Raw genomic sequence first — 14,481 nt, forward strand, 5'->3', positions numbered from 1 at the left:
AGTGTATGGGAAGTGAGGTGGCTGAAACTCATACAGTCCTTCTGGTGAGCCAGCTCCCTTCTGTAGCAGGGTGCCTCCACTGGAGGAGCCTCTGTCCTTCATGTTAGGTGCCTGAGCAATTAAATGCAGGTTGTCTTAACTTCAGGGGATGTGTTGGGCTTGTTGGGCTCATGCTGGATGAGTAGAGCTGCAGTTCCTGGCAGTGAGCAGTGGGAACTGGCCACAGCATTTGAGAAATGTGAGTGAGGAAAGACTGAGCAACACCAGCAAAGCACGGAGGGTGTTGTGATCATCTGGAACCAAATCTGAGCAAAGGAAAAGCAGAATTCAAGGTGGGTTGGGGATTAAATCCATGACAGTGAAAGCTGAATTAGACTTCACAAAGCTCAGAAGAAGTTCTGGACCAACTCCCTTCCCCTTTCCCATAGGCTTGGATTTTGCATCTAACTGTTTATGCCAGTTGAGGTACAGCCACACTGGCTTTCAGGGCAGTGGCTAAAAGCTAGCAAAAATCACATTTAATCGTTTCATTTTTTTATCAGATTCTTAGTATGGTATTCTTTTTCCCCTTGCAGCTTGACACAGACTGGCTCGAGTTTTTCTGTGCAGTGCTTGGAAATCAGGACATTATGAGCGAAGCTGAGGGTTGTTTTACTGGTCCAAAAGGAAAGGAAAAGCAGAACAGGGAAAGCAGATTTAACAGAAACAGGAAATTGTTAGACCCAGTAGGGATTTCATGGGTTCATTCTCTTCTGTTGGGTCATAGGGTTACACTGAAATGGAAGAAGGGAAAAGAAAAAAAAGAGGTGAAGAGGAGAACTTCTTTAAAGCAGAATGAATTTTTTAATATACTGTGTGTGAAAGATAAAGTTGTCCTTCAGGCAAGTCTTGTTGCTGAACCCAGTGAGGAATGGTTCTGCATTTAACATCCTGTAAGATTAATACCAACCCATGCGGTTGTGCTATGCCCTGAGCCTGACACCACAGGGGCATTGCCACCCATTCTGTGACTAACAGGGTGTTTATTCTGGAGTCAGGCATCCCAAATCCCATGCATATGCTGGGCTTAAGTGCCTGGAACTGGAAGGTCATTTTGGGCTAAACCAGGTCCCAGCAGGTGTGGCTTTGTCCCTTCCTTGCAGGCTCTGGGCGTGTTCTTCACATCGCCTTCCCCCAGAACCACGGACACAGGGAACCAGTGTAGCAGCACTTCTGCTGCAGTAAAACAGCTATTCCAGGCAATCCTGGAGCAGGAATGTGACCTTCATGGTCTTGCCCATTTAGTGCCCGTCACAGGCAGTCTTTTCCTCCATAGAGTCCTGTGAAAACTGATTTGTGGGAGCTGATGGCTATTGAACTTGGACTGTGCTCATTGACAGGCTCTTGCGTGCACGGAAACGCTCTCATGTACGTGCCTGCCTGTGCAAGTGGCATCACTGGCTCTCAGATTCCCCACATCTTAGGAATCTTTTGGATCTACTGACCTGTTCTGTGGCAGTGTCTTAGTGCCTTCCTTTTCCACTGTGTTTCAAGGCAGTGTTGCTTCATTTTGAGTGGGACCCCATGCCCAGAACTTCCCTTCTGCTGCCAGTGTACCTCCCTGTGCTGGCTGCCTGGGAAGGAATGTGCTTGTCCATTAGAGCCAGAGCAAGTGTTGAGTAAAGATGATGAGGGAGGTTTGAAGGACTCACGCACACAGTAAATCTTTACTCTGCAGTAGAAAGCAAGAGGGAGAGGAGGAGGAGCGCCGTGTCAGACTGAAGCCTAAACGAGGCCAAGCCAGCACATCAGAGCAGTCTTTATTTCCTCCTTTACACTGATATTGGGTGACCTCCAGATGTGTGTTCTTCCCATCATGGTGGGCTGTGAAACTGCCTGAGGGAGTAGGGGAGGGAAGAAGGGAGGGAGAGACCCAGGGAGGGACAGCTTTTGCTCATTCTTCCTCCCTGTAATCAAGCTCCGTGAGACTAACCCCTTCTTGCCCCTTCCCCAACCCATGCTCTGGAGCACTGGCTTTCTCCCCCTCCCTGGAACCCACATCAGGACAACAGCTTTCTCTCCTCAGTCTAAATCCTGATGGAGAGAAGGCTGTTCCTTACCTATTTTTCACCTGTGTGGACTTTCCCCTTTCTGGTGTTACTGGAAGCTGTTCCTGGCTGCTTGAGAGGCTGCCTGTAGGTTTCCATAGCATTCACTGGACTGTGGCCCTTTTCCACATGGCAAGTAGTAGCTGTCCATTTACAGGGATTGAGAAGGAAGAGGGCAAGCTGAGTGAATCCTTACAAAATTGACAAGGAAGGGAAGGGAAGGGCTGCAGCAGTGATGGGGAACTGTCCTGTCTTTGTCTTGCCTTCTCCTCTCCTTCCCGCACTCCTCATTGCCAGGTTTCTGGTGCACACAGCCTTTGCTGCTCTTCCCCTGCCTTGATTCATCTCACCTCTGCTGCTTTCCTCTTCTCTGCACTGTTCTGTTCTGCCCTCCTCCTGCTCCACCCCACACATTGCCTGGCCCCGCTCCCTTGTCCATTTCACACCATTCTGTCCTGCCTGCTCTCAGCCCTGCTTGCTCTCCACCAACACACACAGCATTTTCACTTGGGTTTTCCCCCTTACACATGCTGCCATCTATCCTCTGTGCACCTCCTTCCATACACAAATATACACAAGGACAGATCTGTACAAACCTCGGCATATTGGCATTGGTCTCACTTCCAGTAAAATTACTTTTTCTTCATATTAGGCCAAGGCAAGAGTGCAGAGACATTTATGAAACTTTGTTTAATGTACTGAAAAGCCATCGGCTAGAACATTTAGGAAATTGATTTTCCTGGCATTGATGAACTCTTTTTATTTTACCCCAGTATTAATTACTTTTTTTTTTTAAAACAAATTAATTTAAGAGTCATAAAACCTAACAAGTGAGCCAAACGTCAGTAGATCATGTTCCCCTCTCCCCTTCCTCCCCCACCACTGCTGGTGCTGGTATGGGAGGAGAAGAAAAATCAGTGCCTTGTGTGACTCTCTCGTCTGGTTTCACTGCAGGGGAAGCTTCATCACTGCGGGATTACGCCGCCACCACCATGAACGAGTTCCTGGGCATGTTCGGCTACGACGACCAGAACATGCGCGACGAGCTGGCCCGCAAGATCAGCTTCGACAAGCTGAACGCTGCTACCTCAGAGGCCACCACGGCTGCTGCCTCCCTCCCTGGCGAAGATGCCATGAGCAAGCGAGCCCGCTTCTCCAAGTACGAGGAGTACATCCGCAAACTGAAAGCTGGAGAGCAGCTCTCGTGGCCCATGCACTTGGCCAAATCTGAGGAGTTGGGCTCCAAGCTGGGAAAAGAGCCGTCCTCAGTGCTGGCACAGCCCATTCGTGTGCCAGGCCCAGACACCTCCATGCTGACGGAGACCAAAGCCACTATCCTGCCACTGCCCTCTCCCAGCAGTTCCCAGATGCAGGGCCTGATGTCACGGGCCTCCAAATATGACTTCTTCATTCAAAAGCTGAAGACGGGCGAGAGCATCAGGCCACAAAATGGCAACACTTACAAGAAGGCCTCCAAGTATGACCTAGAAAACGTCAAGTACTTGCACCTTTTCAAGCCTGGGGAAGGAAGCCCAGATATGGGAGGAGCCATCGCCTTCAAGACAGGCAAGGTAGGCCGGCCTTCCAAGTATGATGTGAGGAACATTCAGAAGCTTACTCCAGTAAAAGCTCCAGTGCCCAGCCTGGCCCCTGCTTCCCTCACCAGTACCCCCAGCAGCACTCCTGTGGCCGGGCCCGAGCAGTCCATCTCATTGCCATTCAGCACTCCTGAGTACCTGAAATCAACTTTCTCCAAGACAGACTCCATCACAACTGGAACAGTCTCTACAGTAAAGTAAGTGTACTCCCACTTTTCTTATCTAAGTACTAGTGAGGGATCATACCATAAGTCTGTGTGTGGTTCAGTGGGCAATTCCAAGTTCTTGCCCTGTTAAATACTGCATTGTTCATGGGATGGTTCTCTTTGCTCTCTGTCAAAGTGTCTGCTCCTCTTTTACACCTTACCATCTCTATTTATCTGGTCTGCACTAAGGCTGTGACCTGCTATCAGCAGTTATAGCCATGAATCTGGAGTCCAATAGCTCCTGAGTTAAAATGAAAGAGGAGGGAACATGGTGCTGTCAGCACTCTTAAGGTCAAGGTTGGAACTTCTTTATTTTCTTTTCCCTCTGGTTTCCCAGGCATCTGGATGTGTCTGCAGGAGAACACTGACTTCACTGTTAGCAAGATGGGGCGCTTTTTTTGTCCCAGAACTCAGAAGACATTTTGGTGCCTAATTCCCATCAATTTCCATAGGAGTTAGGCATATACCTACTTCTGTGGGGCCAGGCCTGTGTCTTCTCAATTTGCTTACACAAATAGAGGTGATTCAATTACCCCTCAGACTGGGCAAACTCATTAGCCCAATTACCACTAATAACCTCCTGCACATACAGTTGCCAGCAGTCTCTGCAATGATGCCATTGACTGAATGGAGGTATCTGAAGGTCTTGCCAAATCTTGGATTACTTTTTAATGTGCCTTGCTTAGGTGGGAGCTGTAGAAGAGATACATATGTATGTCAGGCTGCAGCAGGGAGCAAGGAAGCAGACTTCTCTGCTTTCTTGTCATGGTTTGGGTTTACTTGTTTCTTACTGTGAATCTGGGCTGTTGTGAGCTGTGAATCCCATCGGGTCATTTGTAGTAAGTCCAGGGCCTTGTGTCCTGCCCTCTGTGCCATCACACACACCCTACTGCTTGGTCCTCTGATGAGGGAGAAGGCTGTTTTGTGTTTGGTATGTGGACGTAGGAGGCCTTGAGCTTGCTTGAATGTTCTTTGCAGTCCCAGCAAAGACTGCATCACCCACTTTCCCTGTTTCCCCACGTGGAAAGCAGAGCCATGTAATGTCTTCCATGTGAAATGGTTGTTCATCAACTGCCTGCAGACAGATGGGGAGCTCCATGGTAAAGGTGTAAGGGAAAGGACAGAGGATTATTAACATCTGCATCTGCTTAGGATGCTCAGGGTCCTGCTCAGGATGAACCCGCATGTGCTACAGATGACAGGCAGGGACTCCTATCACTTAAAAACACAGTGGTGTAAATATTCCTGCAGACTCAGTGCCCTGTTGTGATGGGTGACCTGGTCTGAGACTCTGTGCCTGAAGTATCTTGAGAGCACTCAGCTGCCTGGGGCTCAGTCCCCATCCTAGAGCTGAGCCTAAAGGCACCAGCAAGATAAGCAAGCCTCTTATCTGCTGTAGTGTTGCACTGGGATCCCTGTTTGTTTTCCTTTCTCTCGCTTGTTTTCCTGCCTCTTGCCAGATGTGGATTTGCCAGCACCATGGTGAGCCTTCCTCAGGCCACAGGACTTCCTCAACCAGGGCATCCCGATGGGGCTGCAGCTGGAATGGAGGTGACCATGGCCTTCAAGCTGGCACTTCCTGTGTCCTGATCACACGTCGCAGTACAGAATGGGCTCTGGTCCCTTCTCCTTCAGGCTGCTCACTAGATAGAGGCTTCCATGATAAGAGGCAGCAGCCCATTAACTGTGCTGGTGAAGGAACTGCTGACTGCGGTATCTGGGCTGTGGCTTCCCATCCTCAGTCCCCAATGGGTTCAGTAACCTAGCAGGAATTACCCTTTACTCACACACGTCTGCACATACACCCTTGCCATGGGTTTAAACTCTCTTAGATCCACTGCCATTAACCTGCCCTGAACTCCTCTACCTTCCAGTGAACTCTGTGCGAAAGTGTCCTTGTGTAAACCAGGGTGCAGAGCTGCAAGGAGGCGGAGTAGAGGTTGGGCACAGGCAAAGCACACAAAGAAGATGGTGTGCAGCCTGTCTGGAGGTGCACTGGGGTGGCCCTATCTCTTGGGTAGGCTGGAGTCTGGCCCTGCATCTCATTTTCCGTCTTCCTGAACTCACTTATCTGCTTCCTAAGGATGTAAAACAACCCAGACTTATGTGACAGTTGGGGTGGTTTTCTCATTGATTAAAATACATGATCTGTCTGTTAGAGTTTTGGGGTATCTATGAACCAAAGAGGCATTTTAGGCCCCATTCAGGGGCTGGAGTCACTGCTCCAGTGCTGGTCACAGAGCAGCAGGGCTGCTGGCCACAGGGAAATGGGCACTAGCTCACAGTGTGGCTGGCAGAGAGACTCTTCTCCTGCAGCTGAGCCAGGGGCAAAGCTTCTGTGCACACAAGGGCAGCACTGCCAGGTGCCTCAGAGAGCCATGTGGCCACCACTTTTTTGTATAGGCATTTTTTCCATAGAAACAGGTTTTTGTGGTTGATCTTCTCACTTTCTCCAACAAACTGCTCTGAGTCCTGCAAAGAGGGAACATGCAGGAAGGGTGGCAGACAGCCTGTGTGTTTCCCTGGGAAAAGGTACAGGATTTGAAGAGCAAAGGGGAGGGAATTTAAACTTATGGGTGTCGTTGCTGGTACCCTTCCCTGGGCCCTCTCTCCTGATCTGTCAGCGGTATGTGAGAGAAACAAGGAGTTTAAGCTGTGCCCTGTTCCTGCTAACCAGCTCTGCCCTGTGTGTCTCCCATTAGGAATGGATTACCCACTGACAAACCAGCCGTCAGCGAAGACGTAAATATTTACCAGAAGTATATTGCCAGGTAGGCAAAACTTTTGACTTTGCTGGGGAGAGGGCTGGGAGTAAGAAGATGGAGTGGTGGTGGGAGAGACGAGGTCTTGTCTGGATCAAGTGTTTAAACCAGACATTGGCACTTCCATTTCCCGTGGCATCTGTACTTGCTCTGTCCCCCTGCTCGGGAGAGCTGTAGCTGTGAGAGGTACACAGTCACGCCAAGAGCATGCTTAGCTCCCTGGAGCTGTTAGACTTGTGACAAATAGTGGAAAACTGCTTCACTGAAGAAGCCCAGGATTTAAATGGGAGTTCTGCCTCTTGGCTGTTGTTCTCTCTGTCCACTGCCTTTTTCCCCTACCATGTCTGCAGGAGGCAAGCAGAGAGCATCTCAGCTCTGAGAATCTAGGCCAGAGAGATTCACAAGTGACTTGAGTTTAGGGAGCTCTTGGCATCAACATGGGATGTTTATCCTAGAAAATTTTTGCAGCTCATTTGTCTGAGAAACCCTCACTGAATCAGGTGCAGAGCAGGGCACCTTATCACAGCTGTGGGCATGCTTAGGTCAGGACAGTGATGCTGAGAGGAAGCCCAAGGCTGTTGTGGTGGGACAAAGTGAGTAATGCACAAGAGCCAGAGGGACAGAGGAGATGATTGCATAACACCTGCCTGGTCTAGAGCTCATGGCATAGAGTCCATCAGGCTCTGCCCCCAGCCAGTTGAATCCTCCATCGGTAATGTGAGAAGGCTCCCAACAAAAGCCCCTTGTATCCAGACAGACACGAGGGAAGCAAGCAAACGCTTCTCTCCAGGGAAAAAACTGGAGGGTTTGCTCCCACCAGCACTTGGGCACTTATTAATGAAAGGGGAAGGGAATGTGTACTGTGCTTTCCCACCTTACCAGAGCCCACAGAGAGTCTCCTTGCGGGAGACAGTCAGCTGCTAGGAAAGTAACAGGAACATTTCGGCAGGGAAAAAGAGTGGGAACAGCACTCTCCTAGCTCAAGAGTGGAACAGCAAATGACTTAATTTCCTCCCTTTTGCCCAAATCCCAGATGTAGGAGAAAGGGGCAGAAAACCCCATGGGAAGAGAGGGCAGTTGTGCCACCACAGGCAGCTCCTCAAGCAGCAATGCCTCAGTGCCTGTGGGAATTCACTGCCTCAGGGGACAGTACAGTAGTAGAATATATAGAATATAGGAAGGAAAGCAGGGGTTTAAACCACTCTGCATGGGGCAGAAGGAGCGGCATCCTTTTATTTCTGAGATTGCAGGAATTGTAGGAATTGCAGTGGGAGAGGAAGTGGCACCTTTCTGTCCCCCATTCCCCTCTCAAGTAGAGAACTGTAAACACTTCAGCCACATCCACTGCTTTTGGAGCTGTGCAAGCCCCTTTCCCTGGGTCAGGCAGGTAGCTGAGAGAGGATTGTGAGCTACCTCAGGGACACCACATCCTGCTTAAAAGGCTCCGCAAGCCACCCGTTGCCAGCACAGCCACTTCCCTTCAATTTACACACATTTAAAAAAACAGTTTAAAGCCTTAAAATCAAGGGGTGGTGGGGGGAGAAGAGACACAGCACTCTTATGTCTGTACTGCATAATTAGCTTAATGAGTTTGCCAAAGCCACTGCCAAAAGCTGCCCAGGGATAATCCATTCTCTCACACAACAAAACAAAACCTCTTACTTAGCTAGTTTGGGTTGGGTTGTTTTTCCCCCTCCTCCTCCCTGTATATTTATAATTAAAAAAAAAAAGACCACAGAAAAAATTATTATTATTATTATTAGTGCCTCAGCAGATGGTGCTTCTGGCAGCACTTGCTTAAATATTTATTTCTGTGTGGGTTTCCTCCCCCCTTGTAATTGGGGTGGGTTTTTTTTTTCTTCTTTCACATCATCGTTACAGAGTAATGAGTCTGTAAACACTCGCTAAGCATGCTGACTTCTTTATTTATTATTTTTATTATTATTTATTTATCAACTCTTGCCAGATCAAGACTTTCTGGCCAAAGAAAAAAAGGTGAACCGATTAATGTGAAGGAAGAGGGAGTGGGTTGTTCTTGCATAGATGCAATTGCATCTGTGTATCTGTATGGACAACTTAGGAGTTTGGATTTGTATTTCAGTGTGATGAGCTGGTCTGTGAGTTTCTTGTTTCAGGTGTGTGTGTTTGTGTCGGTTCATGTGCATGGAAACTGTGGGTACGTTCAAGTTCAGGGGGTGTGGATGTACTGTAGAGTCTGTGCATGTAAATGTGCGCGTGTGTATGCGTGTAAGTGTGTGGTGTGTAAGCTTTCCTGTTATGAAAAACCTAAACAGATGCTGCGCTTTAAAAATTAATAGCTTTGAACTGTTTCAAGTGTCAGAAGAAACACAGGATAATATAACCCTTTAGGAGCCCAACCTTGCACACTGAAGGAGCAGAATTTCCCCTTTGTGCTGGGTTTGCCATTTCCCTCCTCCCTCCAGCACGAACACTTGGAACACTTGTTTCTCCCTTCCTGTGCTGTAGACACCACACACACCTTTCCGTGGCACATGGTAAGGAGGATAGGAGTTGGAAGTGCTGGAGTGCTTGTTTAGCTGTTGTTTTTAAAACTGAGTCCATGTGTTATTCCTGCTAGGGTGCTTCAAATAACTCATCTCCTGGAGTCAGATCTTGTTGGTGTCTGCCCTTCTTTTACTCCAGCTGGTATCTCTGGTCACTTTGCATCCTCATTTTTGATAATAATTTGAACTGCTTTGTATTTGTCAGCAAGGTCTGTATCATCCTCTTCTGTCTGCCTGGCCTGCACCGCACAGTTGTCCAGCTCTGCACAGCCCTTTTCTCTTTTTTCCCCATCACATCAGTGGAATAGAGAGCAAGCTTCTCACAGGGCACTTTCTTTCCTTGAAGAGCTGCTGGTGGTGCTGCTGACGTAAAGCCCTGGACTAGCAGGACCAGTTGGTTACGTGTGCTGTGGAGCCACATGTCCCTGGTCAGTGCCACGGTGGCTCTGGCGGCTGCCCTGGACAAGCTGAGCAGTTGCCCAGGCGTTGAGCAGGAATCTCTTCTCTGCTCTCAGTTCCACACCTTTGTTTGTGCAGCCAGCCCTGCTGTTTGCCTTGTGGTTTGTTTCTTCTCTGCTGCTGAGGTTTGTTCCAGTTTCTCAATCACCTGTTCTGACGTGATCCTGATTTCCTGCAGTATTTCTTCTCCTTCCCCAGGGAAAGGCATGTCTGCTCCTGGCATCTGTCCCTGTCTCCCTTTGTGAATGCTGAGGCAAAGAAGTCATTTAATTTTTTAGCAATGTCTATCTTTTCTGTCAATTAAGTCCCCTTTCCATCTCCTAGAGGCCCTGCTGTCTCCACAGTTGACCTCCTCTTCCTTACTGTGCTTCAGAAATGGCTTATTTAGTATTGCTTTTCATCCAGACTTTTCTATCCCGTAGCCTCGCGTTACCTCACCTTACTATGATCTGTAATCTTCCCTGCTCCTGCCCCATTCCTCAGTTGCCCCAGGACACCCTCACTCCTCTCATTTTCCTTTTTTATCTGTTGCCCTTCCTCATTTCTTTCCCATGCCCTTTATCATATGCACTCCTGCTGTGTTTAGCACTTAAGTGACGTGAGGAACCTTTGAGGAACCTTTGAGCAGATGGTACTTTATCTTTGAATGTTTCCCCTCTGAGTCCCCTTCTCTCCAGTGCTTTTTCCTTTCAAGCTCTTCCAGGGTCCTCTAGAATATACACAAGGGAGTTCATTGCACTGATTACCCCATTACTGGATCATCCCCTCGTGCCAATTCCTGGTGTGTCTGTCAGTCAATAAATTCTGCATACTGACTGTATGTAGGTATTACACGGCATTTCTGTCTTTCTGGTCTTTTTTACCACCCTGTATGTCAGGAGTTTTCAACTTTGCTGTATGCAGCTTTTCTGATATTCTACTAGGTGGGCTTATAGTTAAAATTTAGGATCCATATTTGCCCAATAGTTTATTTGTCTCCTTCTATCATGGAAGGTTTCTGATACTTGCTAGTGTGGTATCTAAACTCTATTCTAGAATTGTGTGGTGTTTAGTTCTAGGAACCCTCCTTCCTTATGCTTCCCCAAGTAAACAACTTAGATAACGGAGATGAATTTCAAGGGGAAAGACAGATTAGGGATGTACAGGACCTGAGTGATCCGGCTCAAGAAGCACCTTTAAATAGTGACAAATAAGCGAGGGAAGGCGCAAGGGTCACCATCCTTGGAGGGGATAAAGGAGGTGGGGTTTAATGCCATAAACATGTGAGATAAAAGCAGGAACAGGACTTAGTTTATTTGTACCTTGCGTATAGGCATTGCTGCCAGGACAGTGGTTTATTGTCTGTCCCTCTCTCCTGTTTGCAGGTTCTCTGGCAGTCAGCACTGTGGACACATACACTGCGCCTACCAGTACAGAGAGCATTACCACTGCCTCGACCCCGAGTGCAACTACCAGGTAGAGCAGCGCTGAAAGCAGCAGCACGAACGTGCGGGGGAGTGTGCGTCCTCCTGTGCTCTCCTCTCACATGCATGCACATTCCTTTTCACTTTGCTGCTCTGAAAGAGGACAGGATATGTTCTGAATTTAGCAGAACTTTATTTTGCTCCCATTTAACTCAATCTAATACCATTTAACCAGACTCAGACCGCTACAATGAGGAGCCAAATATAGATCAGCTCAAGTCAGTGGGAACTACTCCGCATTTATATCAGTGAAACACCAAGAGCATAAATTGTGCTATGTTACAAACTGTGCCTGAAACTAGGAAATGCTGATCTGCTAGTCTGTCTCTTTCCCTCCTGCTGCCCGAGTGGCTTTGTAGCAGCAGTATCTGCAACAAAACACCCAGTAAGACCAGCAGCGGTGTGGGATTTGTGGGGAAGGCGCGGGGGTAGGAGTGATGCTGTAATTGCTGGGAGAATTGCCAGGGTATGCACGTCAAGCCAGCAGGTCACGTGCTGTGTTTGTTTACCCTTATCCCAGGTCCGGAGTTTGACACTGGCATTTCTGTGGTCAGGCTGATGCGTGAGCAGGAATCCCAGAGTTTGCCTCTGCCGTGCACCAGACACAACTTCAGCCCTGCCCTAGGAGACCTTTGGGTCTCACGGGGATGAGCCTGACCACAGCAGAGGAAGTTGATCTGGAGCTACTGGGCTTAGCTGTGGGTTTCTATTGATCAGAGGGGAGTTTCTCTCCGGGATGCACGTACTGGTCCTTCCAGCCCGGCATCGAGTAATCAAGATGAGTCTATCCCAACTGTGACACAGATATCCCTGCTCCAGAAACAGAGAAACACAAAGGATGGAAAAACAGAAAAACCTATTATTATGATTGGCCTCATGATTATTTCCTAAGGAGTCTGGAAGCTGCTTGCAAAGGAGCTGTCTGGTCTCGCAGGGAATAAGGATTTAGGCTGCTTTTTAAAATGCAAATTATTTTATGGCTGAGATATATTTTAGAATAAGTAACGCTTTGTAATAAGTGGGCACAAATTAACAATGATTGGCAATAGCAATCCTGTATGTACGCCCTGGGAAATCATGGCTCCAGCCTCCAAGGGATTTCTGTTGAAATCTATATCCATATATTCCCGTGCCAATACCAATGAGATTGATCAGGATTGATATTATTGGAGGAAAGAGTGGAAGTGATAATCATTTGTTTCCTATGAGGCAGACTAGAAAAGTTGTTAAACATTAGAATACAGGCCTTTTCAATTACTGCTCAAAATAAATGGATATTGATTTCTTTTAAAAAAATCAGATTTACTTTCTCACCTTCAGTGGTAAATATTGATGTCTGTGGGAAATAGAAATAAAAAGCTTCATTTTAAAGGCACTTAGCTTGCTCTGACAATGGGGTACCCCTTCATTGCTTCAAGCAGAGAGAGATTGAAAAGGATATTCTGGTCATACAGGTTTAGCTCTGAGCTCTATTTTTCTGTAGAAAAGCATATTTTTCTGTGACTTGAAGAAAGTCTTGTGTCCCTGTTTTCCCGATAAAACTGTCCTACGTTCTAGGGGACGCAAGAACCTTAGAATAGGAGTACAGTGTAAAAGAGCAAAGGGTTTTCCTGATTTCTAGTCCGACATGAATGTGGCAGCCAGTGTCTTGCTAACCACTGCAGTGAGTGACTTGGAAGCTTGGCGTAGTTGCTTATAGGCTGTTCAGTTCACTGGTTTGCTTTCTAACTATAGCACTTCTTGAGATAGTAGCAGCTAAAATTATGTTGGAAGACCTGCAATCTTAAAGCTGCAGGGAGCAGATTCTGGGCATCACCCCAGTGTCATATTTACCCTAGAACTTGTGTATTTGCTTTCCCGTTACCAAGAAGATACATGCACACAACTCCTCTTTAATCTGATTCTCTTGGGGTGATTACTGCCAAGCTTTCAACTCCTGGTCCCATAAGTTTATTAACAACAACAAAAGACACCCACCTTGCTCCCAGGATCGCTCACCCACTGGGATCATGCGTGTCTCACTGTCTGTGTCTGTACCTCTGCAGAGATTCACCAGTAAACAGGATGTGATTCGGCATTACAACATGCACAAGAAGCGCGATAACTCCCTGCAGCATGGCTTCATGCGCTTCAGCCCCCTGGACGACTGCAGCGTGTACTACCACGGCTGCCACCTGAACGGGAAGAGCACTCACTACCACTGCATGCAGGTGAGTGTGCCCCTGCCCGCAGGTGAGTGTGCCCCTGCCCTGAGTGTGCCCCTGCCCCTGGGCGCAGCGGCGCGGCTGAGCCGGCTGCTCGGGGGCCTGCATGCATTCGCGAGTCCCCGGCCACCAGCGCTCTCTGGTCAGAGAGCAGGGGGCTGTCCTAAGGCAGGGGGGAACATTCAGAGCCTGTCTTGCTCACTTCTGATTCAGGAGCCTCATTGACAAGTCTGTGCCCTGTCCTCACTGCACTTGTCGTGACGAGCGCTGGGAATGGCAAAGGGAAACCCCATTCTCAGTTTGTAGAGGCCTTGTCCATGCAGTGAGGTAAAGCAGGTCTCAAGGTTTTCTCAAAGTCTTGGACTTATTGAAGCAAGTGCCATTTGCTGAGACTCAGGGACTTCTTTAATGCCACTGCACTGTCGCTACTCAAATCTGATCTGTCCCTCCCTTGAAACCAGACTTTCTTGTGGCACATCTGCCCTTTACCACTGGGTTAATTTCCTCCATAATCTATTTCCAAAGTAATTAAACCTTAAGTCACATATCTGCACTTAACACCCCTGGTTCTCCATGTCCTTTGCCAGTGGCACTCGTGTGGTGTAGGCTGAGAGCCGTGTTTCAGGGCCAGCCAAGCTTCAGCAGCACTGTAGCCAGAGCTGGAGCTGCTGCACAGGTGTCACTGTGATGCCTTCACTGTTTTAGACATGAACACACCACATCGTTTGGGTCTTACCCTGATCGTTCCTCAGGTTCAGTGGTTTGATGTGTACTCGTTTTAGTAGAATTGTGGCCGAAACCATTGCCCTGAAAATGTGCAGTTACAAGCAGAGTTATCAGCCAGCCCTTGGTGACAGATTTTCTGGTCTGAAAAGTCAAGCTCACTTCCTGACCTGTCCCAGCAGTTTAAGACCCCAGTTAAAGTCACAAGGCCTTAATCACATGCTTAAATGCTTTGCTAGGATAGACTTCAGCATATGTTTAACTTGAAGCTTTCTGAAGTCAATGGGGCTTAAGCACATACTTAAATGTTAGGCATGCACTCAAGTTCTGTCCTGAATAGGGACTGGTTGAAGCATGTGCTTGCAGCATTTGATAAATTGGGAATTTCATGTGTCTTTCTCCTGAGGACTTTTTCTGTTACCACTTCCGTAATATTGATTATTTAGTTTCTTCA

The 14,481-nt window shown here is 47.9% G+C and overlaps 1 protein-coding gene across 26 annotated transcripts in view; it reads left to right on the forward strand.

Moving 5' to 3' along the window:
• CASZ1 (castor zinc finger 1) overlaps nt 1-14,481 on the forward strand; it is a 192,573-nt gene that overhangs the window by 151,009 nt on the left and 27,083 nt on the right. For all 26 annotated transcript variants that reach the window (XM_038159655.1, XM_038159656.1, XM_038159658.1 and 23 more), the window contains 4 exons: nt 3,042-3,882; nt 6,594-6,662; nt 11,002-11,092; nt 13,146-13,310. In XM_038159655.1, coding sequence (XP_038015583.1) covers nt 3,042-3,882; nt 6,594-6,662; nt 11,002-11,092; nt 13,146-13,310 — 1,166 coding nt within the window. The remainder of the gene's footprint in view (nt 1-3,041; nt 3,883-6,593; nt 6,663-11,001; nt 11,093-13,145; nt 13,311-14,481) is intronic.

This window comes from Motacilla alba, chromosome 21 (genome assembly GCF_015832195.1).
Source record: "Motacilla alba alba isolate MOTALB_02 chromosome 21, Motacilla_alba_V1.0_pri, whole genome shotgun sequence".
NCBI classification, from domain to species: domain Eukaryota; kingdom Metazoa; phylum Chordata; class Aves; order Passeriformes; family Motacillidae; genus Motacilla; species Motacilla alba.